Below are 25935 nucleotides of genomic sequence, written 5' to 3' on the forward strand. Positions count from 1 at the left end.
ACTTCACCAAACCCGAACCCACCCCCCCCCCCCCCCCCCTCCTTATCTTCCTATCAACCAAGAGGAGGGTTCACTCTGAGAAAGAAAAGAGGGAAATCAAACCTGAAGAAAAGCCCTCAAAATGCCTAGCCTCCACGTGAGAAGGCTTGATTAGGCAATGGTCTTATTTGCTGAAGGCAGCCCCGGAGGAGAGAGTGATGGAAGAGTACAGAAGGAAATTGGCTAAAGCAGAGTAGGGATTGCCCAACTGGGCTATCCTGCCTGGCTGCCAGCGGATGGAACAACCAGTTTAGGAAGTCCTTCCACTGAGATCATGTACCGTTCTGTCCCGCTGGTTCAGAACGAAACTTGGGTAGAGCAGAAAGTGTTTGAAATTCACAAGAAGAATTTTCTCTTCTCCATTTGCAGCCAAAAGAGCTACAAAGCAGAACATGAACCTCTTGAAGAACAGAGCACGACCCAGCTTTTTACAGTCTCCCATTTCTCAGGGACTTTTCAGCAAGAAATTGTCTAATAAAGGACTGAGTAGAAAGTAAAAACTTGAGAAATGACCCTCTATAAATATCACAACACTAATAGTTATGCATCCCTTTTGAGTCAAGCTCCACTCTTTATCTTATCCGGTGGCTAACTGAATTTTGTAGTTTCTCAGGAAGATAGTGGTGAAATCCTGCATGTAAATGAAGACAGTAGTGTTACACAAAGGTGTACTGCGGTATAATTATTTGTTCATCACTGCATGAAAGCTACCCTGTTGGAATAGCTAGTTCAAAACCATTTGTGGCTATTCCCCCACAAAGGAGGCTGTCAGGAGGTGATAAGAAATGGGTATTAGTGAGGCTTCACTTTCTTTGAAACACTCTTGCACAGAGAATATCAACAGGCTCAGCTATTTTCCCTACCATTTATCTACATGAATTAGGAAATATCTTCTGGGCCACTTGATCGGTGTTTAGTTCTTCAGCGAAAGTTAATGTATTTGGGGACATGTGGGACACAGGAGAGATGACTTTACCTGTGTAGGAAGGAGTTAGCAGTTTCCTCTGCTGCAAACAGCAAACAGTCCCTTAGACATTATGAGTGTTGGAGACCTGCACTGCATGTCTGTTCCTGCACCTGTGACTGCTCTACCACTTCTCTACAGATACAGCACCAATACACCTAGTTCACAGTGGCACAGTTTATACACTGCATTATTTTTCTAGGGACAGCAGGGTGACCAAGCTGTGTAATACCCATGTACTCCTATGTGAGAGGGACTGTGGCCATTGTGCATTGTACCTACCTACTACAGAGAAGGGTTGGTATCTATTTTGGGTTGGACAGGCATGACCCGCCACCTTTTGGCTTTACTAGTTCTGGTCTGGTTTTAACTTCAATGGAGCCCCTATTGATTTAGTTCAGCATTTCCAAAGACAAAAGCCAGCCATGCAGCTTTTCAAGAAACAATGTTATGTCATGTCAAATGAGTATTTTAGGAGAGAACTTAGCTATGGATATTCTCCACAGCAAACATGCAACTTTTCTACTTGGTTTTGGATGAGATGTGTCAAGCAAGAGAGGCAGAAATATTGATCATTTTCCTGTCAAGCCAGTCATAATGTTACTTACTGTTAAACTGGGACAGCTGGAAACAGCTAAGCATTGGCCTCTGCTGCAATCCCAGCCATAAGGAAAGGCATGAGTAGTTTGCTTGGTTAAGGAGCAATACCACAAGGGGATTTTTATGCTGATGTAAACTTGGAAAAAGGAGAACATTAAATAGCAGTAGAAATGGGCAATGCTTGGTCCAGAACTACTCTCAGTTTCTCACCAATTATAAATAGTATTTATCTTTTAATAATGCTCTTCCTCACAAATTGTAGCATTCTGCATCAGCCTATACAGAATTCAATAACAAACAAAATTTTATGGCCCCAAAGAAGGACAGGGCACTGGATGCAGACTGAGGAAATCTAGGTTTAATTCCTAGCTTGGCCACAGACTTCCTGTGTGGCCATGGGAAAGGCACTTAATCCATCATGTGCCCTTACTTCCCAATCTGCACATTTTTCAATTCTTTTTTAATGGGGATAAGACTTTTTTTTTTTTTTTTTTTTTTTTTAATGGGTAAATTCAAAAGCTATGTTGCTGCCTAGAATGATTCCTACATCTGGGTACACGCCTATCACACGAGACTGAAATCTGGCCATGCACCAGTCACCCTCCTGGCATGTGTGCCACAGAAGGTGAACAGGGACCATGATGGGGACAGCAACTGTAGCTCGAGAGGCTGCACCACTTAGATATTTGTGAAAATGCTACCCATAATCTATGATACACCCTACAGAATTACACAAATAATAATATTATTACAATAAACCTTGATTATACCCATAATATACCGGATATCAAGTGCTTGGAGCCCTCAGCCAGCTCTGCCTTTCCTGGGATTGCTCAAGCTCAAAAAGTAGGCTCAGCCTAATGATGGAGAAGCAGGAAAGGAATGATATTTTTCCTCAGCTGGCCTTTTCCCATGCTACCATGCTGTTCCAAGAGAGATGCAAAAATCCCAAAGGCAATCACCTCAAGAAAGAAAAAGCATAGGCCGTTTACAATAGTCAAACCAGTTTTTAATTTCCCGCCACACTGCAGCCAGCAGGGCAAAAGTTGTCACTGGCCTGAGAAAGGAAACAAGAGAGGGGCTCAGCCTGTACCATTTTGTAGGAAATGACTAAGTACTGAAAACTGTGTCATCTCCAGTTCAGCTTCATAGCATTTCTCATACATGTTCAGTTATGAGGTGTGAAATCTCACTCCAAAACCAAATTGCTAGAGTATTATATATTTTTTTTGTAATGCAAAAGATCTTCAGAAACATCTCAGCAAAAGAAAAAAAGCCTGGATAAGAGTATGTATTTGGCCTCTGAAATTTGGCCTTATATCCCAAATTTACCCTTAGCTGCCCACCCTCGTAGGACCAGCCTCACTCACTGCTCTGTCACACCGACACCAGACTGCAACTCACTCATTGCAATGGCACGACCTGGAACTCCTGCCTGTACAAATCAGCATGGAGCTGGAAATCAGCCCTCCTCTTCTTCCAAAAATCCAAATGATACAGTGAATTGCTTCTCTGTATTAAGATCTAAACTAATCAGAAGTCAGGAAATTAATTATTTCCTGGTTCCCAAAATGATCTAATAATTTGCTGACAATATTTATTTTATTCCCTTATGTACCATGCTTGCCTGTTTTATATTTTTCAATTTCACTTTTCAAGCTTAAGACACACATTGTTTAAAACAAAGCTGCGTACTTTGAACCAAACCAATCCCACTTCACCCTGTAAGAACACACAGGACCATTTTGCTGCAGCTATTAGAAAACAAAATTTCCTCTCCGGTCTCCAGAATACTATTTACAGTTTAGATTCCACAGCACAATTGATTACATCTCAATGTGCCCTACCTCACACTTACCTCAGCTAGGAATTGTAAGGCTTAATTAATCAAGCATGTATATATAGCCTTAATTAGATTGCAAACTCTTTGGGGCATGCTGTTGGTGTTTGTGCAGTGTGTAGAGCAATAGAGTGCTGTTCCTTTTCCAGGAACCCTGTGCCACAAAACAAATTCATAGAGAAAACAACAAAACAATTGGAGAGAAATGGCAGTAGAAACATCCAAAGCTTAATTCAATCTCCTTCCCAGTCTTACATATATAATGAGAGCTAATATGGACAGAGGACACGCAATTATACACAACTAGAAGAAGATCTGTGCTGTGAAAACTGGCACCAGGCATTCAGAGAGTGATCAAAACTTGGCCTCCCATAAGGGTTGATGATCTGTTCAGACCATCAACATTGGCATTTCCTGCCCTCTCAGCATTTACGGAATATTTGAAAACGTCTAGTGGGCAAAGTTTCTGTCAAACTTCCTCTCTGCTCCTAGTCTCATGTCCTAGACACTGTTAAGTGCCTTTCACTTGGAGGAATCCTTTTGTCGCATTTTAAAGCATCTGCCCAGTTTATGTTTAAAGTGCTTTTCAAATATTGCAAAGAAACAGACATTGTGTCACATTTTTACCAAACCTGAAGGATTCTAAGCATAGAAACACCAAAATGTGTGTCCTAACATGCTGTTACACATTAGAAAACCACCTTCTTTCCCATGAACTACCCAGTTGAAACTCCTTGTTGCTACCAAGCCAGAGACAGTGCATCAGTGCCACTCAATCCAGGATTCACAATGCACCTAAATTTAATACTAACACCCAGACAGTGTGGCTGGACTAGGAGTGAGGCAAACGGAAAGTGTGAAAAATCTGCTCCATTAAAATGCAAAGCAGCTCTACAGAAGTCACTATTTCTTATTAGCTAAAGTAAACTTTGATATCTGTGCTGTGGCTGTGCTGCACTTTGGAGTATAGTGTGAGGTCAAGAAAGCAAATGGAATCCTGCTAACTCCACCACCTAGGAACACATACATCTGGAAATACAGTTTGGGCTATTGGCTTATACGTGCTAAAACAGGTCATGGCCAGGCAAGTTTGCCAGAGGCTTTGGCGAGTGTGTAGAGTTGGTCTTCAGAAAATTAACCTTTAGCTGGTAAACTGGTCAGCAACCAGACACAAAAATATGGGACTGACAAATGATGCTTTGGAGGACAGCATCTCAAAGAAAGTTGCTTCTGCCTTGTCCAACACACAAAGACAAAATCACACTGCCTGAATATTTCTGAGAACGTAAAATTTGCAAATCCCAGTATCCTACTGGCAGGCCTTTTGACTCTCGGAAACAGACATCAAGATTGTTACTTCCATCAGAGCAGTGCTGAGAGCTCATCTTGCCACCAGGGCAAAAGAAGCATGGCTCATCCACAACTTCAAATTCTGTTACCTCAAAGGCACCACGAAGCGCCAGTGAAGCTGATGTGAGCCTGTGGCTCACATCTTCAGGGTAACGTGCTTTTCAAGTGTTTGTAGAAGAGAACGTTAAAAGTTTCATTTTCCGTTGTCATCTTTTTTATCGAATGAATGTGCAGTGGCTGTTAGCAGCGCGGGACTGTGGCACGCTGCAGCAAATCTTCCCAGCAAGTTTTGTAAGATTTTTTTCTGCTGATGCAAATATGCTATTTGCTAGAGCTCCCCATTGCTATCTGATGAACTCCCATCCTATGCCTGAATGTGAAAAACACAACCCGCAGCCCAGAATGTGTGGATCGCTGTGTTCTCAGGAAGTATGCAACTAATATAACTATTTGTGCTCTCTCTCATTGAGGGTAAACAAGAGGGGTTAAAAAAACCACTATTGCACAGCAAACACCAGTCTTCACACAGGAAGGCCAGGGACTGCATTTTGCTCAACTAGCCTGGCCTTTGTGAGGGGTTATATTTTCCACTTAGCTGTAGCTCCCTGAGACTTGCAAAAGGAGATTCCTGGAATACCACTGTCGCTTTCCAGGACGGGAGAGCAGAAGGGTCCATCACTATATCTGTTACAGCGGTTTCTTTAATCGTGCCTTTGTATTTGTTAGCTTAGTGAGCTACTGAAACATCTCTAAGAAAATTATCAAGTTAGGCATGCATCAACTTTTAGTGGAAAGCTGTATCTCAAATGAGAGATACAAGATATTGTATCTGCATTTTCCATTAGATTATTTCAAGATGTCAGCTATTTATCCCTCTGCAGTGAGGACCAGACATCTTCCAAGGCTTCATAGCGCAATCCTAAATTTGGTACAGGACTGTAAAAGAATCTTCTGGAAAAAAAAAATCTCATCAACGTATGCCTCACTCTTCATTACAGACCATAGCTGAATAACACTTTAAGAAATCAAGCAAATAAAATGTCTGAAAGCAGGAATGAACACCACTTATGAACTGCAGGGGAGGCTCCAGAGAGCCCATGTACCTCTTTACTGTTGAGCCAGCAGTGGCAGACAAGAGAACCTCTCCAGGGCATCGCCTTGGGCGAGGAATGCCAGCAGAAAGGACTGAGAGGGTGTGCATGTCTCTCATTCCCCAGCTCCCCCTTTCTTCCTGAACTCCCTGGTGGTCCTTTCAGTACCATGACCCTGTCTGCCTTCACAGCCGCCTTGGCCCGGCAACTCTACACAGACCGTAAAAGCCACAACGGGTACAAGTGGGTCTTCCTCAGCTGCTGCCCACTTCCCAAATGGAATTTACACTTAGGTTTCTTATAGGGATACAGACAAGTTAGCAGGAACTAACCTTTTCCTCTTTTAGGTTAAAAAAAAAATAAATATTTTTATGACATGCATTTATTTTGCAGAGTGTGTGCTTAATAGGTCTTTTCTTTCCCTCTTAAAAAGAATGAAAAGCTCAGCCTTCAAGATAAATGCTCTTTTGCATATGTGTGCTGTTTTTTAGGTTTTTTTACACAGGCATACACACAGAAGAATTTGACTTTGCAGGCATATAATTTTATGTGTGCTGACAGACATAGCTTTGTATGTGCATGTGTATATGTGTGTGCATTTACACACGTAAAAGAAAGAAAATGAAATAAATTGCTCCTGTTAGCTGGAAAATACATTGCCATTTCAAACTTCAAAGGGAATATTAAAGAGAAGAAATGAATTACAAAAAGTTTTAGAAATGAAAAATATTTTTGCATTGTCTCCTTAACACCATTGTATAAATCAGTCTCTTTCTTGGCACACAGGAAAGAATTAACAATGGTCACACTGCATAGTGAACATACAGACTCCTTAATGTGTAATTACAGACTAAACAATATCGGCCTTCTCTAATCTGTTTTGCAAGGAGAAAACAAAATTCCACCTAACAGCACAATAAACCTATGACAGGGTACCAATTTTACTAGATCTACTAGCACTATGGTGGTAAGATTAAATGAATGTGTTGCTACATTGGAGGTAATGCCTGGTCACCATTATTCCTTCCTTGTCTTCTACATGTATTGGGCTCCAAATCCACTGAAGTCTTCTGCTAGCACAACTGTCATTTCTCATTTTTGTCTCTACTTGCCTTTATGTGGACAAATGGGCAGGAAGCTCAACCCCTCCCCAGAAAAGCCTAGCTCCTATTTGACTTCTAGATAAATTGTTGTAGGTCCACACCTGCAGCAGATGAAGTCCCAGAGACCACGCCAGCCATCAGCGCTGCCCCAACCTTCCCTCTCATGTCCAGTGACAGGAGGTGCCAGTTACAAAATGATGGGAGAAAAAAGGCTGAACCCCAACTCTCACCTCTTTGCTTATGGCTTCAGCCTGGGAAACTGGGAGGCGTGCTCTGCTCAGGAGAGGCAGTGACATTCACAGCCTGAATTGAGAATACAGCCAGCTAGGGGCAGGGTAGGGATTCCACACTTCCACACAGGTGCTTCTTTCCCTTCGCCAATCTGGGCACAAAAACTGAGCAGGGGTTCTCAGTCCACCCGACAACAAGGCAAACTCTCTTTTCATAGCAAATTTTATATGTGCGTATCTCCCCTGAAAATAAATTCTCACATGAAAAGCTATCTCTCTCCAAAACTCAGATGCGGCGCGAGGGGTGCAGGAACAGGAGCGTTCCCTAGTTGGCAGTCGCCATTTCGGTGCTAATGAAACCATCCTGCTTCAACACCAACCACTGCCACCACTTCCGAGCATTACAACACACCTTCACAGCAGGAAAAAACAGGCTCAATAACTCAGTCCATATAATGCTGAGGTGCACAGTACTGTGAATGAGAAGGGACCGATCTCCCTCAAAAAAAACCCTAAGCCATCATTAAAAATCAGAACGCACAGCTCTTAGCTTACACAAAAACCAAAACACAAAAACCGCCAAAGATTTGGGAAGTTCAAATCCATAGAAGGGATGTTGGCTGATCACAGCTTCTTACAAATACAGGATGCTTTTAAATGATGAAATATAGAGAATGAATATTTCCTCTTCTATAAATTGCAACACAAGCTGAAAGTATCACCAACTTAGTTAAAACCCACCTTTCCATTGCATTAAACATTTCTGTTACATTACTTAATCAGCAGGGAGGGCAAAATCATGTGCAGATACTCCCTGTTATATGAAGGAAGTAGCAATTCCTTTTAAAACTCTCAATTTTTACTTTTTATTTTTAAAGAGGAGGGATCAAGGAGCAAGCAAGTTCTTATGTCGTTCCATAAAATAATCTAGAAGTTACTGAAAACTCTGGTAAGAGCCACTTCCTCAGAAGTAACATTTCCAGGGTAAAAAAAAAAAAAAAAAAAAAGGCTTATGTGAAAGTTCTCCTTACTCTTCAGTCCCTTCTCTTTTTTTTTTTTTCTTTACTTTTTAAAGTCTGATATGTGGCTTGGAAGCGTGGAAGTCAATTAATTCTGTCACATTTCTCTATTTTTGCTACATCTATTACACTTCACAGATGAGACAATTTTAGGATATCTTTGGGGAGGAGAAACAGAGGAAATGGAAGGTGAAAACCAAAGAGCAAAACATGGACCTTAATGACTCTGTTTGCATCAGCCTTGTTTTTGTTGGAAATGGAAAGTAATTCTGTGTTTGCTCTGCATTTATTAATTCTCTGCAAACCTTCAATGGGGTTCTTAATCTCATTTTTCAGTACGGATTTTGGCATGTTTGTTTTGAAAACTTACATCAAACAAGTAGGAGTTACTCACTTCCAAAAATCTCATTTGGTGTCTATGGTGTTGCTATGTCTGATGGTGGAACAATAGATAAGATACTTTCTTAGGATCTCTTCTTATGCCTATAGCTTAGACACCCAAACGTTTCTGGGAAATATCAATGGATACAAGAACTAGGCACTATTCCTAACTTAAAAATATGCAAAATTCAAAGAAAGACAAGCACACCCAAATGGGTTACTTTACTAGGAATTACGTTCCCTGAATGTGCACCTTTACAACATGGAATTCACTTGCTGGGGAGGGAGGGAGCAGCAGAAAGTGTCTCACCCTGCAGGCTGCAGGTCTTACCTGCTTTTGGGCTGCTGCTCTGCGAGCTCCCTTGTTCAGGGAGGCAGCTGGATGAGGCAGGACAGAGTTTACAACAAGCTGTCTCTGGAGACCAAAATCCTGGGGCGCTGGCTGCTCCACCATCACCTTCAAGTTAACAGCCTGTTGTGGTCACGCTTCTTCACCATAAATAACACACTGAGGGAGAGCCTGCACTGGCTGCTATGGCATATCCACCTACTGCACGTGGGGCAAAGGTTCTTCCAGAGAGGCCATCTTTTGAGGCTTCAAGAAACCTCACAGAGTGAGTTCAATGAGAAAGGTTTGGGGAGAAATCTCTATCCTGCTGCAATGAGAAGTGTTTGGTCCTGGCTTTAGGACTACACCTCCAGAAAGGAGCTCCCTCCATCCCACACTCTTTACCATAAAGGGCTTTTTCTAGAAGGGGGAAACCTGTGGTGGAATGGCCATGCTGTAACTTCTTTGCTGCAAATCTCTAATGCAGGGAGGCCACCACAGTGACACTGTGCTTGCACATTTTGCAGTGGGACAGAGCCTGGGGAGCTCGCACCTGAGGGGAGAGCATCACTGCAGGTCCTCTGCAGCCAGAAACCATCTCCTCCCAGGGAGCACCATAGCGGGAGTTGAAATTACAGAAATGTGAGGAGAGGCTGAACAAAATGTTCCAAAAAAGCACCTCTGTAGAAGAAGGTAGTCCTTATACTGTGCCTCAGTCCAGAGGTTAAGCTTTTCACTAAGGGTGCACTCCTGAAGAGTGCGTGGGTTGAACAAGAAGTGTTGCTGAAGGAAAAAAGCAAGCCTACAACAAAGAACAAGCCAGAAATTGTATAGAATAGAGGGATGGCTGATGTTGGGAGGTCCATCCAGCCTTTTGATGCAGAGTCATTCCCTTAAAATAACTTGAGGTTTAGCAAGCTGCAGTTACAGAGGTGCTCCCCAGCTTAAAATATGCCCCCCTTCCAGCCAGAGCCCTGTACTTCTGAGTTCTGCTGCAGCCACGGCTGAGATCCTGCTAGATAATTTTAACTCCCGAGCTAGAATAGGGCTTATCTTTGAGGCACATCTCTTCTGCTCAGATAAAGACAACTTCCTCTAACTGCAGATTAGATCAGCAGGCTCAGTATCCGTACCTAAAAGCCACACAGCTAAACACACTGTATCTCTCCAGTTCAAACAACACTCGCCGCTTTCACAGTGCCGAAGAAACAAAACTTGCACAGCTCCCAGGCTTTCCCTGGCTTTTGCACTGATGTTCCCTCCTGAAAACACAGCAGTACCCAGCAGGTGCTCATGAAATTGGGCACGGCTCCCCAAGCTCCACAGCTTTGGAGAAATAAGGGAAAAAACCCATAGCTTCACCACGCACTGCAATGTTGTGTTGCCACACAGTGGCAAGAGACACCATACTTCTACTAAATGAGTGAGGAGAGGAAAAACTCCTCGCAAGATGAAATAAGACATTGCTGGAAAAGTACAGCTCTCTTTTAGGATCAGTTTTCTTCTCCAGGATTTGATTTTTTCGTGCTCTCTGGTTACACGAGAGAACAAATTTTTATGTGCCTGCTTCCCCAGCGTGTCTGCCCGGGCTGTGCAGGGGCTGAGTTAACTGCGCGAACACAGCACAGCCTGGGCTGGGCCTGCGGTGGCTCTCCTTTCCAGACTGGATTGCCCTCCCTTAGAGAAACTACTCACAGGTTTACTTGGAAAATGTTCACCCTCCATTACTTGCAGCAAGCATTTTCAAATTTGATAAAGGAATTTGCCTTCAGTAAGAGGGCTCTTTCCACTGGCCTTGTGAAAATGCATGCGTATTTTGCTAAGTCCTAGGCCATTACGTTGAGTAGAACTTGTCTCTGGCAGTGTGGCTAATTCCTCAGCTTTACAGTGGCCCCGTATACAAGGGGCCACTTCTGCACTTCACTCTAGCACCCTGTCTCACTCTATGCATATGCAAACATACCTTTGAAGCCTGGTATATACTGTATATCCCATATAGTATATACAAGGTCATTAATGAAATTTGTTACGTGCCTTCTCCCACTAAACCACCACCATCATCCTCTATACAAATTCTCAAAAGAGTTTTCCATACAAAATGAAAATAACCCTGGCAAAAATATCTCCTGTGTTTCCTGTAAAAACAGGTAAATCATACTGGCAGGGGCTCAGAGCATGCAGTGCCAGGCCATACTGGCAACGGGTACTTTGGGGCTAGGAATAGGGACTTCAGCTAGGGGAGATTCCCAACTTCCCTATTTTTAAAAGTTCCTAAAATATTTTAGTTACAAGTTTTTCAATTCCTTCAGAAGCCGCCTCAGTTGGACTTTCAAGCCCTCTTTCATTGCGGAGGGTTAAAGACAATTCTTAAAACTCCCCAAACTATCTTGAAACCAATTTTCCTTTCTGCTCTCAGAGTCAGTAGGGCTACATCAAGTGAAAAAGCAATTATCAGCAATTATTTACAAAGGCTCATCAGTTCCCACATGCTTTCGTACCTTTGAGCATCAGAGATGTCCATCTGAAACCCGAGCAAGTAAAAGACATTACCCAGCCCTCCAGGTTACTTTAGTTCTCTGAATGATTACGTGTCCGTGCACACACGTGCCACACACGCATTTTACTACTCATACGCAACGCTCTGCCTTCATAGTCACTGAGCTCCTACAGAAGGAGCACATAAAGATGTTTAGCTCTGGCAGTTGTTTGTTTTCTTCATCCTTTTCCCTGCCCTACAGAAATGCCAGGGCAGCAGTGAGCTGGACCTGTCTCAAGCAAGAGGACCGATTTTGCAAGCTGGGGTGGGGCACTTCCCCTTTTGGCTTTACTCCCTTCTCCCCTCCATCTGCAGCCTTTCCACACTTTGCCTCCACCCAAGCTATGCTGTGAATTGCAGCAGATTGATGTAATGGCAAACTGTTGTGGTTGGCTGGTGGCCCCTCAGCAATGCCTGTGTCCGTGCTCTCAAATGGTTGAGCTCCTTTTAAGGAAAGAAAGCACTGAAGCAGCTCAGAGTGAGGACACTTGCCTGCACCAGTTACTAGCTACTCGTGCAGGTTACCACCTCTGAATGCCCATGGCTGGGAGGGAAAACCCCAGGATGTGAAGGCACTGCCAGGTACCGAGGCTCTGCAGCTACACAGGTTTCTGCTTCAGTGACTGGGCTGTGGGAGGGAGGTAGCATCAGTCACTTGACATTTTCCAGTGGAGGAAAAAATGTCAAAAAGGTCTTTCCCATCAACATCTCTCCCCATACTAGTGTCCTTTATTTTAAACAAATAGAGAGTTTCTAACTTCATATGCATCTCATCTATCTTCTATTGATGTCTAGGGTCACCGTGACTTGTTACTTTGGGCATCTTCTGTCAGTTGTCCAACGGTTTCAACCCAATGTTCTGAGATGAGTTCTCCCCACCTCTTCCTCTCAGAAAGAAGAATATCTGTATGCATTCTATATTCCAGGTCCAGACTGTAACCTGTGAGTATGGTGATGATAACTTTTTTCAGTGAGAAACCCTTGACTTCTGTTGGAAGTCTGAACGGTCATCTTCAGCATTATACAGCTGCCTGTGCAGAAATGGTGAGCCCACAGCCTCTCCTGAGGCCAGTGACACTGTAAGATGGCTTTTTGTTTTATACTCATTCATAGCCAGCTGCAGTACGGGCAGTTATGGAAAAAGGAAGGTACCACTTGCCTTTCTAGGCAAATGCTGCCACTGCAGCAAATGGCTTTTTCTGCATGAAGTCAGGTCTGACCTAGAGCTCACTAAATCTTTAGCTTCCCACGCATGGCTTGAATTAGGATACAGTGCCAGGGCAGAAGCAGCCCTAAATTGCAATTGTCTGCCACGTACATCCTCTGTGTTCCGTACTGACTATCCACAAAAGGTGCACACAACATTTAACCTGAAACTTGGATGGAGACAGTAAGAATCAGCAGAAGGTATTTCAAATCCACTCCTATGTTCAAGGTTTGCATGGGAAATAGGGCTGCCTGTCCAAAATAGGCTGCAAAGCACTAATTCTTAATGGAAAGGAATTTCAGTGGGATGTGCATTTCTAAATAACTTAGATCAAAATTTCAAAAGGATATTTAGGAGAGATGGTAAAACAGAGTCTCTAGTTCCTTAGAGATCTGTGAAATGTTTTGTTGTCTGAAAACATTCCCTGTGTTTTCTAGAAAAACTAAATGTAGAGCAGGTGGGTGAGCAGAGTAAAAAAAAAAAACAAATTAAAAAAAAGTGCCAGATCAACTTCAGAAGGAAATTAAGGGTGGAGAAGAGGACAAGGAAAGAAGACAATCTAGTGGACAAAACAGCAGGAATGAAGTTTGCAGGAGGAAGCTGCTCAACACATACTGGCATTCTGGGAGTTACAACATCAAAAACATAGCAAACTTACCAAGGAAATAAAGAGACATAGCAGTGACCAGAACACACTTTTCCTGTGCTGCTTGGGGTTATTACTAGAAACTGTTGGTGACTTTACCCCACAAATGACCTTTTCACACCTGCTTGCGATTTTGCTTGGATTAGAAGCAACCCATGTCTTGGGTGCCTTTCTCTGGGGACACAAGTCAAAGCATACATTTCATGAACCTCTGGCTACCTCCCTTATGAAATTTGCACCTTCCCTAGTCATTTTAAGTGAGGCACTCAATACAATCTGGCAAGTGAGTTGTGTACTGTAACTTCTGAAGCCTACTACACCTTCATTCTCAGTGCAGGAGAGATGTTTCAAATGGCTCTTATCAGGTCAATATCACCAATGTTCAAGTCTCAGTCTAGGTTTGGAAGAAGCAAGAAAGAAGATTTTTGAAAATATGCAGAAGCGCTAGAGCCTATCTTTCTTTTCTAAAAGTAGCTTATTTCCCCTAATCTTTGACCTTCAAAATGCTAAATTGATGAAAAAGGTAATTAAACTTTTTACTCCGGGGTTAAAGATCTCATGAAGTGTTACTACAAATCTGAGTAAGCAAACAGTCATTTAAACATTTCTATCTCACAGACTGATTAAAATTTCTCACCTAATTTTAGTATGAGGAGGTAAATACTTACTCTTTTAATTTAACAAACTGCAATTTCTGCTGTTACCTCTGTAACACTACATATACAAAAAAAGTCCTCCAGAGCCTAGTGGCCCTCTTTGATACATGTCTGAATGGAGTTATCCTTCCTCAGTGCATGCTGTAGGGGCAGCTGATCTCTCAGGGTGTTACAGATTAAGTGGAATTCACTGTAAATCATATGTTGAAATGCAGCAAAATGCACAGGGGATTCCCTTTTGATGGAGGATACAGATGGGACATCAGGAAATTCAAAAAGAGAAAAATTGTTGCCTGGTTGCATCTGCTTGTGTGCATCGTCTGTCAGTTGTCATAGGCCACAGTCTCCCAGGTATGACATATGTATATAATATCAGTGAATCTTTACAATACTCTCTTGCCTATTGTTCAAACTACTTTTTCAGATCATCCTTTTCTACCTAAGTTTGGTGATACATAGAGATGAGAAACAGATCTTGGGACTTAGCGATGACAGCCTTGCACTGAGCACCAAGCCTGTCTAGGCTGCCATGCCACTGCGTACGTAGATAGACAGTCCCCTTCATCCCCAATACATCTATGGGGTCACAGAGGCCAAACAACACTCCTAAGGCATTGGTTTATCCATAACAGATTTTCTTTTGACGATGATTCAGAATGTGAATAGCAATCCTATGGCTCCTGATATGTTTGGGGCATATGTTCAGACTCTTTTTGTAAAAAAGAAGAATTAAATTTCTCAGTATACTATTTTCAAAAAGTTAGTTTAGGGCTAGAAAAGGGAGCAGGAGAAGAGGTAAGAGTGTATGCAGCTTTACAGAGAAGACAAACATTGCAAGAGCCGGAATTAATACCTATAGTTAAGATCATCCATAAAACAGAGTACTATGAATTGTCTTTGTTTCTGTTAACCGTGGGAAATGCCTCACTACAAGATGTGACCCTTCAAAATCAAAGAGCTATGGGTAGAGAAAGTGGCTGTAGGAAAAATGCTGAAGTTAGGACATGGAAAATCTAAATTATTGCTGAGTGCACAAAATAAAGCTAATAAGAACAACAGATGGATCTTATCATACGTAGGAAACCAAAGATAACAATTTCTTCTTCACTGATTACGGTAATTTTTAATGTGTGTTTATACTGATATATAATTGAACTATTGGGAGAATTGTTACATCATCAGCAAATGTACATTTCATCTTTGCTGGTCCTGTATGATATTTGCAAGGTGAAGTAAATTCAGTGCAATCAGAAATCCTGTGTGTTTTTTCGGGGTTTGAACAAAGGATTTTTTTAAATTATTTTTTTAAATCAAGGCTTAAATATTTTGTAAGGTTTAGTTACTGTGAGAGAAAGAAGGCTTAACTCCTTTTGCTGAGTTGATACACAAGCAGTAAAGGCAAGATTTTGTCCAAAGGGCTTTGCACTGAAACATGAAGCAGTAGCGTAAGGGATCAGATTATTAAATAAGTAAGAATTAATTTGTTCATAAAGTATGACAATATGCATGTAGGAGCTGGACTTTACACTCACATTTTTGGTAAGAGGGGACCAAGTGGTAAATAAAGTGAAGATGCATAAGGTGCTGCATTCTTTACTAGCTAGCACTCGAGTTTGGGAGTAGGCTCTATTCTTAATGCTGACACCATCCTGCTGTATTACTTTGATTTGGTTATTTTGCCTTCTGTGACTCCCTTTCCACCTACTGTTCTTTATTGAACTTCCTTAGACAAAAAACATTTAAAGGCACTTGCAATCTCAGAGTGTCAGTCTGCCACCCTGACCCTTGTTCTTACAATAGGAATATAAAAATGATGAGCAATACTTTTATTTGTGGATAAGCAAACATATTTTGATAGTCATTCCTCTCCTGAATGAGGGCATTGATCACAGCATTCCATGCATTTTTTTCCCTTTTTTTCCTATTTGTCTCAGTTAAAAAAATCAAGGGTAAATGAAGGTCAGATATTGGAATCTGAAACATATGAATACTATGTGTGTCCTAATACGGCATTTCTGGAGAAATCTGAATAGCAGATAGCATTCAAATTAATAATAAAAATAATAATAAGAATACCTGAGAGTTTACTAAATCTTTATCAAATGGGAGTTCAGATAATTTTGATATGGAACCACATATTTAATTTCATTTCCTATGCAGAATGAAAACCATCTTTCCTGGGGACAATTTCATGCAATCAGTCATGCTTTAGAAATAAGACAAATAGTAGGATCTTTATAACTTCTCTGTGGATGAAAAGGCTTGCTGTTCTTCAGAATGCCTTTCCCAAAGAGAAGGTTGCACACGAAACCCACTAAGCACCTGAGTAATCCTGTGCTGAACAAGATGAAAAGGCACAGGACCTGCTTGTATACCAGCTTGCTTAGAGTACTTTAACATTATTGGGATATTATATTATATGCTAATATTTCTTATCAGAGTGGACTAATAATCTTACCCAAGACTCTCTCATTCTTAACACTCTGTTGTCCTCCAGTACTAGTTGAAAGGTCCTCAGGTACAGGCATAGGTTCATCTGCATCGTCTGCGACATCGCTAATTGGAGGACTTTCCTTTCCTAGTAGTGAAGAAAGTAGCATCAGTGAGTAATCAGAGTAGCCTTATTTTCAAATAATAACATAGGAAGAACCACAAATGAAATAAAACTTAACAAAAAATCTAAACACTACTAAAAGCATGGCATTTCTAGGACCAAAACCTGCTGTCCTGCAGAGAAAGCTTCTTTTGAAGACAGGGGAATTATATTTGTGGAAAGAATGCATGGCCGATGTCCCTTTTAAATCTACTGAAGTCTGGATACACAGTCATCAGTCTTACCCTTTTGGATATTTGTAACAGATATTTTTTCAGCTGCTATGCTTAGAAGACCCCGCTTAGTCAATGCAGACCAACAGATTGTTGTCCTGGTTGATTACCAAATGGTCATCTTTTGTAAAAACTCTTCTTTCTTCCACAAGTGCTCCTTCAGAGCACATCTGGATTTGCTTCCATTACATAGTTAGTGTCTAGCACATAAGTATTCTGGGGCTCTAACAGAACTACCCAAAAAATAAAATGTTACGTCCAACTAAAAATTCAACTACATCTTCAGCAAGCTTCACTAAAAGCCACAGATCAAGCTTTGGCTGGTCATTATGCCGACAAGTAATTAAGTGCCTGTAGCTCCTGGGACTTCCTGAAACTTGGACAATTAGCACAGTACAGTCAAAAAATTACTTCAAGGGTTTTATGGTGTCTTATTTGTAAACAAAGCCCAGTATCTTGTGTACACAAGGCTTTGCAGAAGAAAACATCCTGGTGCTTTAACATGTTAGAAGTATTATGGAACTGTTTTACTGCAGAATGCAATACAATAAGGAAAATAACTCTCTTGCTAAGTATTGCACTTCCAGAAATGAAGTTTCTTTGTTTAGCTTTCAGTCACAGCATATGTGTCCTGCCCACAGAACTCCCCCTGTCTTTCAGAGCTTCTTTTAAGATTACTTCACACATCTGTAATAAAAGCAAGTCTTGGAAACAACTACCAAAAGAATTATCGAAGTGATTAGTTTCATCAAGCATTATTAAAAGGCTGGTCTTTGCATTAACAGCAAAGAATGGAAAAGGCCCAGAACAGGATTTGAACTCAGTAATGTTCACATAAGACCTTTGTTTCCACAATGGAGATGTTACCGATCTACACGGATGCCATCTATTAGACGTGCTGGGGCAACCAGCACACCAGCAGGGGCAGTAATTTCATGGCACAAAGGCTTAGCAAATTAGTGGGTTTTTTTTTTTCTAATGAGAATTCCCTCATTAACACACAAACATTAATTGATTCTGAAATCACTTCTCAGAAAAGGAAAAATTAAAACAAATATACTTAAGTTACAACAGTCTGGTGATGTCAGTTACAGATTTGACCTGAAAAAAGAAAATGGTTTCCTCTCAACCTCCTGGATGGAGCAAAACATCCTGCTTCCTGATCTATAGTGACCATGACAGGGGGAAAGTGACAGGTAGGTTTAGGTCATCTTCCAAATTAGCTGACTTGGGTAGTTTGCACAAATATAGGTTTAACTGAACAAAATGAGTGGGTGACTGCATTTCTTAATGATGTGCCTATCAGACCCTGGAATAATCTCTGTGCAGGAGTGGTGGGAGTGGCATTAGGTGAATGATCTAGAACTGTCACCAGAGGCCTCAAGGGTAACGAAGAAACAGTCCTGCACTGGCAGTGGGACCGACTAGATCATTTCATAAGCTCCCATTTCCAGCTTCTGCAGAGTATTCTTAAATGGGCAAAATCACACCCACTGGATGCGAGTGCAAGAGCGAAAGTGGGTTGCATAAATGGAAAAGAAGGACTATGAATTTTACAACAGAGGAAGGTAAAAGCAGGAAGTTCATAAAAACAGTTTTTGCCATTCACTGTTTAGCTCCTTATTTAGTTATTCCTGTAGTTTTCTGCACTATTTTTATGGGATGTGAGGAACTTAAAAAACTGCTAGCAATTTTTCAATGCAAGTTCCCATCCTGCCAAGCTGAGGTATCTCTAACAGATAGGATGCATGAGTGAGGAGACACAGCTGAAATATTTCAGCTTTTTTAACACTTCTCCCCCCAGCTTAACAAAAACAAAACCCCAGAAGCTTGACTAGGGAGCAAGAGGCAGGCTGGTCAGAATCAGCTCTCTTGACACTACATGTAGGTTAAGGAAATTTCTTAAAAATTAATAGTAACTAAAAGCCACCTGCATCTTACAAGGTTCAAATTGTGCTCCCAATTACAACAATGGAAGTTGATGCTTTGACTAAGTCTAAATTCAGAAGAACACCCTAAAAACCTGAAGGCTTTTTTGGCTACAAGCTAACGTAAACACATAATATCAGAGCTATGAGATAACAGCAAACAAATGTGTAATTAAGCATCCTACAATAAGCAGGCTAAGTAGGAGGCTCTGAAGATAAGTCAAAACAGTCTTTTGGAATAGAAACCTGCTAGTAGACCAGTACTTTCACAGTTTATGGTGAACTGTTTGGTTCAGTGAACAGATATCAATCTTTTACTTGTTAAATTAATAGCCATTTGCTCACGTGGCCTGAATCAGACTAGCCTCATGGACTTGGTGGGGCAGAAGCTGAAGATCTGGTATGCTTCCCTGTTTACAAGGGACTGCAGTTAAGAAAGCTTAGTAAAACTTGGCTTTAATGACTCATTTCGTATCATTTGATTTCTTCCTGTTACACAATAATCGAGAAATCCCTGCATGCAAAAAGGCAAGGTAAAAATAGTGGATTTAAAATAGATATATTTGTTGAGTTCTGTGTCTTGAATTCTAAAGCATGATATTTGTATTTCATGCCTTAACTACATCTAAATTGTTACACCATGATAGGTTCACTACTGTCTGGTAATCTTACAATATGCAATCTCACTAACATCCTTTTGCCAATGAATTTAGAAATGGGAAGGGGATGGAGGAAAGGAGGGAACACTTTCCCATTTAATTTCTAACAGGCATGTCCAGATCAATAACTGGTTGAAGGGATGGAGCTAAAGAAACATCTAGTGGCAAGTACTGGGGTAAATTACTAAAATGTCACATAACAGAGCAAAGTAGCATAGATTTATTCTATTCCCATTTTAGAATTTTGCACAAAAATAAAAAGTGAAGCATAAACAATGCAATCTAATCTTGGCGCTGGGGTTGTGAATGGTTTTTTTTACATTCTAATTTTTATAAAGAGATACCTGACACATCAAATGAAAAAGACAAAGAGAGTTGTAAAGTTGAAGTTCTGTTTCTGGCTCTGCCACTAATTCATGGTGCCCTTGGTTAAGTCATAAATGGCTATAACTTCAACTGCAGGCTGTATCATACATTCCTCCAATTTTCCTGAAGCTCCAAAAGATGGTCTCAAATTTCCAAACACTGCCATTTCTGTAAGAAAACTGTCAGAGAAGTGTCCAACCTATCAACAGTGCCCGGTGAGACCCTCAGCTTTTCTCTACGTGAATTTTGTATCTCTGCCCTAGCAATATAGTTAAAGACAGAAGGAAAGAGAGGAAGGGAAAAAAGTGCCCAGTCCAGTAAGGTTTTATGCATCCTTTATTCCTACCAAAGTCTGTAAGCCTGGTGTTTCTTTAACACCTCCATTCAGTTCTGAGAGCAATTCAGAACGTGCCAGTGTAGCACTGATGGAGCTAGGACCACTAAAAAGAAAGCCAGGCCAGGATTTCTTACTGAAATCTCATTCTCTATCCTTTAATAAACTAATGTTGGGTGCATTTAATACCTGAGGACTTTTTTTATGGAAACCCTAGAATAGCTGGAGAAGTTATGGAAGAAAAGCAACATGCACATTTTTGTGGATGAGAGTCACAGCCTAATTCATGTCCCCTTTTCACTAGTGGAATCTCAAACCTCCAGCGATGAGAAGAGTCACTCTGGGACAGGAGCCAGGCTCTCAGGTGGGAGATACCAGCCCAGGATACACTAATTTCCACCTTCCTAGGACCTAACAAGAACATCAAACACAAAACTCTTCCTCCTGCTTTTGCAGAGCGCAGCACAGCCTAGTTGGTGCTAGGGGGATCTTTTTATGTTAGATGTGGAAACATTTGTGCTGTTTTTTCACCTTCCCGAACTGTTAGGCCATAGAACTGAGAGGAAAAAAAAAAAAAAAGAAAGAAAGACAAAAAGGCAGGAAAAATACTGCTTGTTAAGTGAGATATTATCTGTGTTTTCTGAGTCTCTTGTATAGGTGCCGGATACCGTTTGGTTAAATGTATGTCAGCTCTCTCCTCATTTCAGAACTGCAACTGCTTGCCTCATGAAATATCACTTTCAGGAGGAAAATAAAAAGTGTGAACTCTGCGCTAGTCACACGGTATTTCAGTTCCTCCAGGAGCCAGCCATGCCTGGATTCCCAGAAGCAGGAATGCCTGTGCACACGCAGGATTTGGCTCACACACACACCAGTCTCTTGGCCTGGCTTGCTCCTGCCACACCTGAGTCAGCCACAGCTGTGTAAAGCACATGGCTGCAAAACACTGCTTTTGAGCCGAGAAGACTGTTTCTAGAGACCTATTTTATTCTGGGTTAGAAAACAGAACAAAAAACTCCAAAGAACATTCCTTCTCCCCCCCAACTAATTTTATTTTTTAATTTTTTTTTTTAAAAACACAACCAAGTGTGCTAGTGAACCAAGCCACCTAATTCCACAGGCTCAGAGAGTAAGCTACACCTGACGAGCATTAATCACAGAGCAGGAGAAATAAATAAAAGTGGTTTTCAGCTGACAAGACAATCTCACACTCCTGAAACTGTGCAATTGTCTTAACTGGTTCCCAATGTATGATAGAGCTCCTTTACAATGCAGGGAAGCATCCTAGAACCACGCAGAACTCCAGAAGGAGGAGAAGAGGGGGAAAGCTCCTTTCTGGATTTGCAAGCCTATGAGAAAGAAGTAGGTAGCATCCCTGTGCTTTCAGATCCTCTACTTTTGAGGTCTAGTAAGAGTTTATGAAAAGCCAATATCTATGGAACCTAATCTGACAAACTCCTGTTTCCAGAAGGCTGAGTTCACACACAACTCAGGTCATAAATGAAAGTAAATTAGTGAGTTCTTTCTTTGGCCAGTTGTTCACAAATCCAGCTAGCAACCCAATACAACTCACAGGCTCCACTCCAGAAAGTTCCAGATGCTCAGTGACAGGAACAGCAGCAAGAGTTCAAAGCAGATATTTTTTTCCTGCAATCTGTTTATGTAGGTCTACCACTTGTCAGAGCTAAAATTCCTCTTACTTTGTTTTTTTTGTTTTTTTTTCTAAGAGAACACTCTCTAAATACAGAAGGTTACTATTCTCATCAGCATGATTTGCTAGAAAAGCTAAAGGGCACAGAAAAATGCTACAGTGGTTCAAATCCTGGAAAACTTTGAGAGCTACAAATTATATACATAGATATACATATATTATGTATATATTTATATTCAAAATGGCAAAGTTTCTTGCAAATCTTCCCTCTCAAAGGGAGAAGCAGACCACAAGGAAGGCAGTGTGTTACTTTCTAATCCACTCCTTGACTCAAGGCAGCATCTCCCACACTGCTCTCCCCGTGCCTAAAGGAAAAAAAGCGATACCCTGGTAAGAGGTAACAGGTGTGGAGATCAGATTAACGCTGCTGTAAAAATACCACAAAGGTTAGGTGTGGGTATCCAGGGGACCCTGTGCTGCTGCAGAGGAAGGGGAGGTCAGTGCTCCTGCTCCCAGGAGCTCAAGCAAGCAGGGAAGGGCTTCTCAGCAGGCAGAGGAGCGGGGCTCAAATCACAGCACCTCTCACCACTCGGAGCAGATCCACGGTGCTTTGTCTGCACAAAGGATTAGAACCCCGCTGCTTTTTCTGCTAGGGCCACACATGCTCCAGGCACAGCATGTATAGAGCAGGTTTTATTTCATTTACAAATTGTTTCAGCATGCAACAAAATACTGATGTGTAAGTATATCCGGTTACAATTTTTAAAATTGTTACCTGAGGAGGGTAACACGCCTCCACAGGGCTGACAAGAAATGACTTCCCTGTACTAGACATAACTGAAAATCTTCTGTTGGTGTGAAGGATTATTCTATTGCTGTTCTTTCAAATGGAAAATGTCTTTGATTTTCCATTTTCAGATGACACTAGAAGTTCTGGGGTCCTATTTTTGAGAAAACTCCTCAACAGTTTTAGAAAAGAGGGAGGAAAAAAATAAAAGAGAAAGAAAATAGTGTTCATATATTTCAGGAAAACCCAGTGACCAAGCCACCCACACTGTACCCATACCATCATGATCTACAGGTGGCCTCTGGGTCCTGAGAGGGCAGTGCCTGAGAGCTGCCTCTTAAGAAAGAGGCCCGCAGCCAGGTACCTGCCAGGAGCAGACTTGGTGGTGGGGCTGTCCTGCACCAGGCTGAACACTAAAAGTGAAAACTGAAAGCCATTAACCGTTGCAGCTGCCAACGTATTAGGGAAACTGGGAAAGAGACTAACTTGTCCTTTTTCAGCTGCAGAGGTGCAGTGGTACGAATACGTACTATCTTGCTAAGACCATTTTTTATGGAACCAGTTTCCAAGGAAGTTAAGAATAACCTCCCCCCCCCAATAAGAACGTCAATATGGGATAACATGGGGTAAGACTGCAAAATCCTATCCATGAGACTACGGGGCAAATTTTAGAAATATAACTTCTCTGCTTTTTAAAAATTTTTCAAAATGTAATCATTTTGGATAAAACCAGTTACAGGCATAAAGCCTTGTGTCAATCAGTCTTTTTTTTTTTTTTCTTTTTTCTTTCTTAAAATGTTTAAAAGTAAACCAGAATGCTCTGGAAAAAGTCAAATAACCTTATGTGGTAAATACAGTCTGTTTGCTTTTAATTAGTATTTGCCCCATCCCACCTGGTGAACTTTGTTTGTTCTGTATTTATTTTGTAACAATCAGAATTTTGCTCCCAAAAGAAAGAGTGTAAATGTGCACCTGACCGTGCTTCAGGGATACAGGTTTAATGCAAAATTACATCTATGCTTCTATATTCCCTTGACTTTTTTATTTACCTAGTTCCTTTTAAAAAAATCCATGTACTGTTGGGCTTGATATCAAGTGATATCATTAATTATATCTCAATTCCCACTCTGGTTTTAAAAAAGACCCAAAGCAATTTTATTGACAACAAAAAAAACATTGTACTGTGCTATAAAGATGGGCAGGAATTCAGGATTTTCTTTGTAGAAGTAGTCGTTAAGGACCTCACCTGAAACCTGGGACATATCTTGAGCCTCATCTGTTTCCATTTTCCTCAAGTTATCTGAGAAGAGAGGAAGAGCCTTCAGTTAATATAAAATAACACACCCATACACACACAGAAAAAGAAAAAAAAAAAAACACACCCAACCCCACACACACAGAGAAGGAGAAAGGAGGGGAAAGAAAAAAAAAACCCTTTGCTATTTAACTATAAGATTATCTGGGAAGAATAATGTATTTTTCTCTTTATTTCCTCGCTGCATACTTGCTGGAGTATCAGACTGGCACAGACCTTGATCCTTTTAAAAACAGCATTACAAAGATTTATAAAAATATCATTACAAGCACAGGAGGACCAAATTTGTTATTTATTGTTAATTTCCTACTGCATAATAACCCAAAATGCAAACTGACTGCAACAAAATTAAGCAGAAAATTAAATGGCCCTGGGTCATTGTAGGCACAGAATTCATTCTCTTGGTTGATCCATAGTTATGTTCTTTCTAATTTACTGAGCATGCATCGATGAACCTTGAGTCAGCTTGGTGACACGCGTACAATCAGCAATCAAAAAACGAAGCAATTTGCTGAAGAATGTCTCATTTACCCAGGCAGGGCTGCATATCTGAGCAGCAACCGCCACTACCTCCATTAATAATGAATACACCTCCAGCCGCAGCAGATGGGCAGAGCAGCAGCTTCAGGCTTTGGCCCCTCGCTCGCCCGGGAGCCCTTCCTTCAGACCGCACCAGCCCGGCGCAGGGGAGAAGTACAGCTCCCGAAAATAGCGAAACAGGCCCAGGAGGGAAAGGGAACCCGTGCCTTCCTGTTTTGCTGACAGATGGCTGGCTCTACGGCGTGGCGAGCGATACCGGGAAGCTCCTGCCCTCCGCTTGCGACACACCATCTTCCGAGGAGCCAGCGACCAGTGACCACAAGCACCAGGGAGAAGCGTGTGGAGGGTTAGTGGGGTAGAAACAGAATTCAGGTTTTAAGTCAGAAGGGGACCCCGCAGGTCCCAGGGCTCGAGTGCAGGCTGTGGACAGCTGGTGGCCCCTTGGATAATAGATGTTCTGCCAGAGCAGGTAGTCCCAGCACAACTCGGTCCCGACCTTGAAGTATGGCGTGGCCAGCTGAGGTGGCCTCAGGTGGGGAGGGGACAAAAAACCCACAAGCTCTTTGTTCAGCCATGTTACGCTAGGTCACGTCTTTAGCTGGTGTGGTTAGCTTCACATCCTACCAAGCAGAGGAGGTAGCTCTTTGCTCTTCCTTATAACTGAGATACCTGCCCCATCAACCCTGTTTCCTGGAATTAAAGAAGATGCATTTTCTTGAGAGTTGGAAGCAGAGGAGGATGTGGCTTGAGGTCCTACAGAAAGACTTCAAACCTTATCCTAACTTTCTAGCCCAACTTCCATAATTTATTTTTTCCCCCCAAAAAAATATTCAACCAGCTACCCAACAAGCTGCAGTGGGACAGAATAATAGCTGTGGTCATATTTATTCATTTAATAAGTTTTCTGGTCTCCTCGCTTGCTTCTGTATGTCATCAGTACATCTGAGATCCAATATACGCCTACCCCCCCTTACAAAAGCTGGCTTCCCTCACCAGGTTCATGCTAGACTTGCAGAAAGAGAGCACGTAGACTGCAGGACTGCAGACAGATACGTTGGGAAACAGAATTTTGGTCTATGCAGTTCGCAAAAAAATTCGCTATTCTCGCAGAGCATTCTGCCTGTCGCGCACATGCCATAGCACTGCTTAACATCCAATAATTCTCCTCTTAAACTTAATTCCAGACAAGCAATTTGTTTAAGGTCTATATATAATTCTCAGAAATTACTAAAGCCATGCAAAACACAAAAAGCCACCTACCACGCAACAATTTGCATCAGTTCCTATGGGACTGAAGCGCTTTCAATAGGTCCATTTTTAATGTAGTAGTCAGTGGGAAATGCAGCTTCTCTTGCAGGAGGGAAAACCCTATAATGGGAGACTGCTCAGTTACTGGAAACGTGGTGTATTTATGGCAGGTGGTATGGTACAAGTGCTTGGTATAGTCCCTTATTTCTCCTGCAAGCATGACTGAACACAAAGGAAGAAAAAAATAAATGCCTGTTCATCTATTACTGCCTTTGAGTGTCACCTGGCTAC

General features: G+C 41.6%; 1 protein-coding gene across 7 annotated transcripts in view; it reads right to left on the minus strand.

Annotated features, from left to right (window-relative positions):
* Window positions 1–25935, minus strand: part of IKZF1 (IKAROS family zinc finger 1) — a 67251-nt gene that overhangs the window by 30974 nt on the left and 10342 nt on the right. For all 7 annotated transcript variants that reach the window (XM_014941099.1, XM_014941098.1, XM_014941097.1 and 4 more), the window contains exons 2-3: window positions 23788–23841; window positions 16449–16568 (exon numbers count right to left, since the gene is read on the minus strand). In XM_014941099.1, the coding sequence (XP_014796585.1) occupies window positions 16449–16568; window positions 23788–23827 (160 nt within the window). In that variant the 5' untranslated portion in view covers window positions 23828–23841. The remainder of the gene's footprint in view (window positions 1–16448; window positions 16569–23787; window positions 23842–25935) is intronic.

This window comes from Calidris pugnax, unplaced genomic scaffold, assembly GCF_001431845.1.
Source record: "Calidris pugnax isolate Ruff unplaced genomic scaffold, ASM143184v1 scaffold8, whole genome shotgun sequence".
Taxonomy (NCBI): Eukaryota; Metazoa; Chordata; class Aves; order Charadriiformes; family Scolopacidae; genus Calidris; species Calidris pugnax.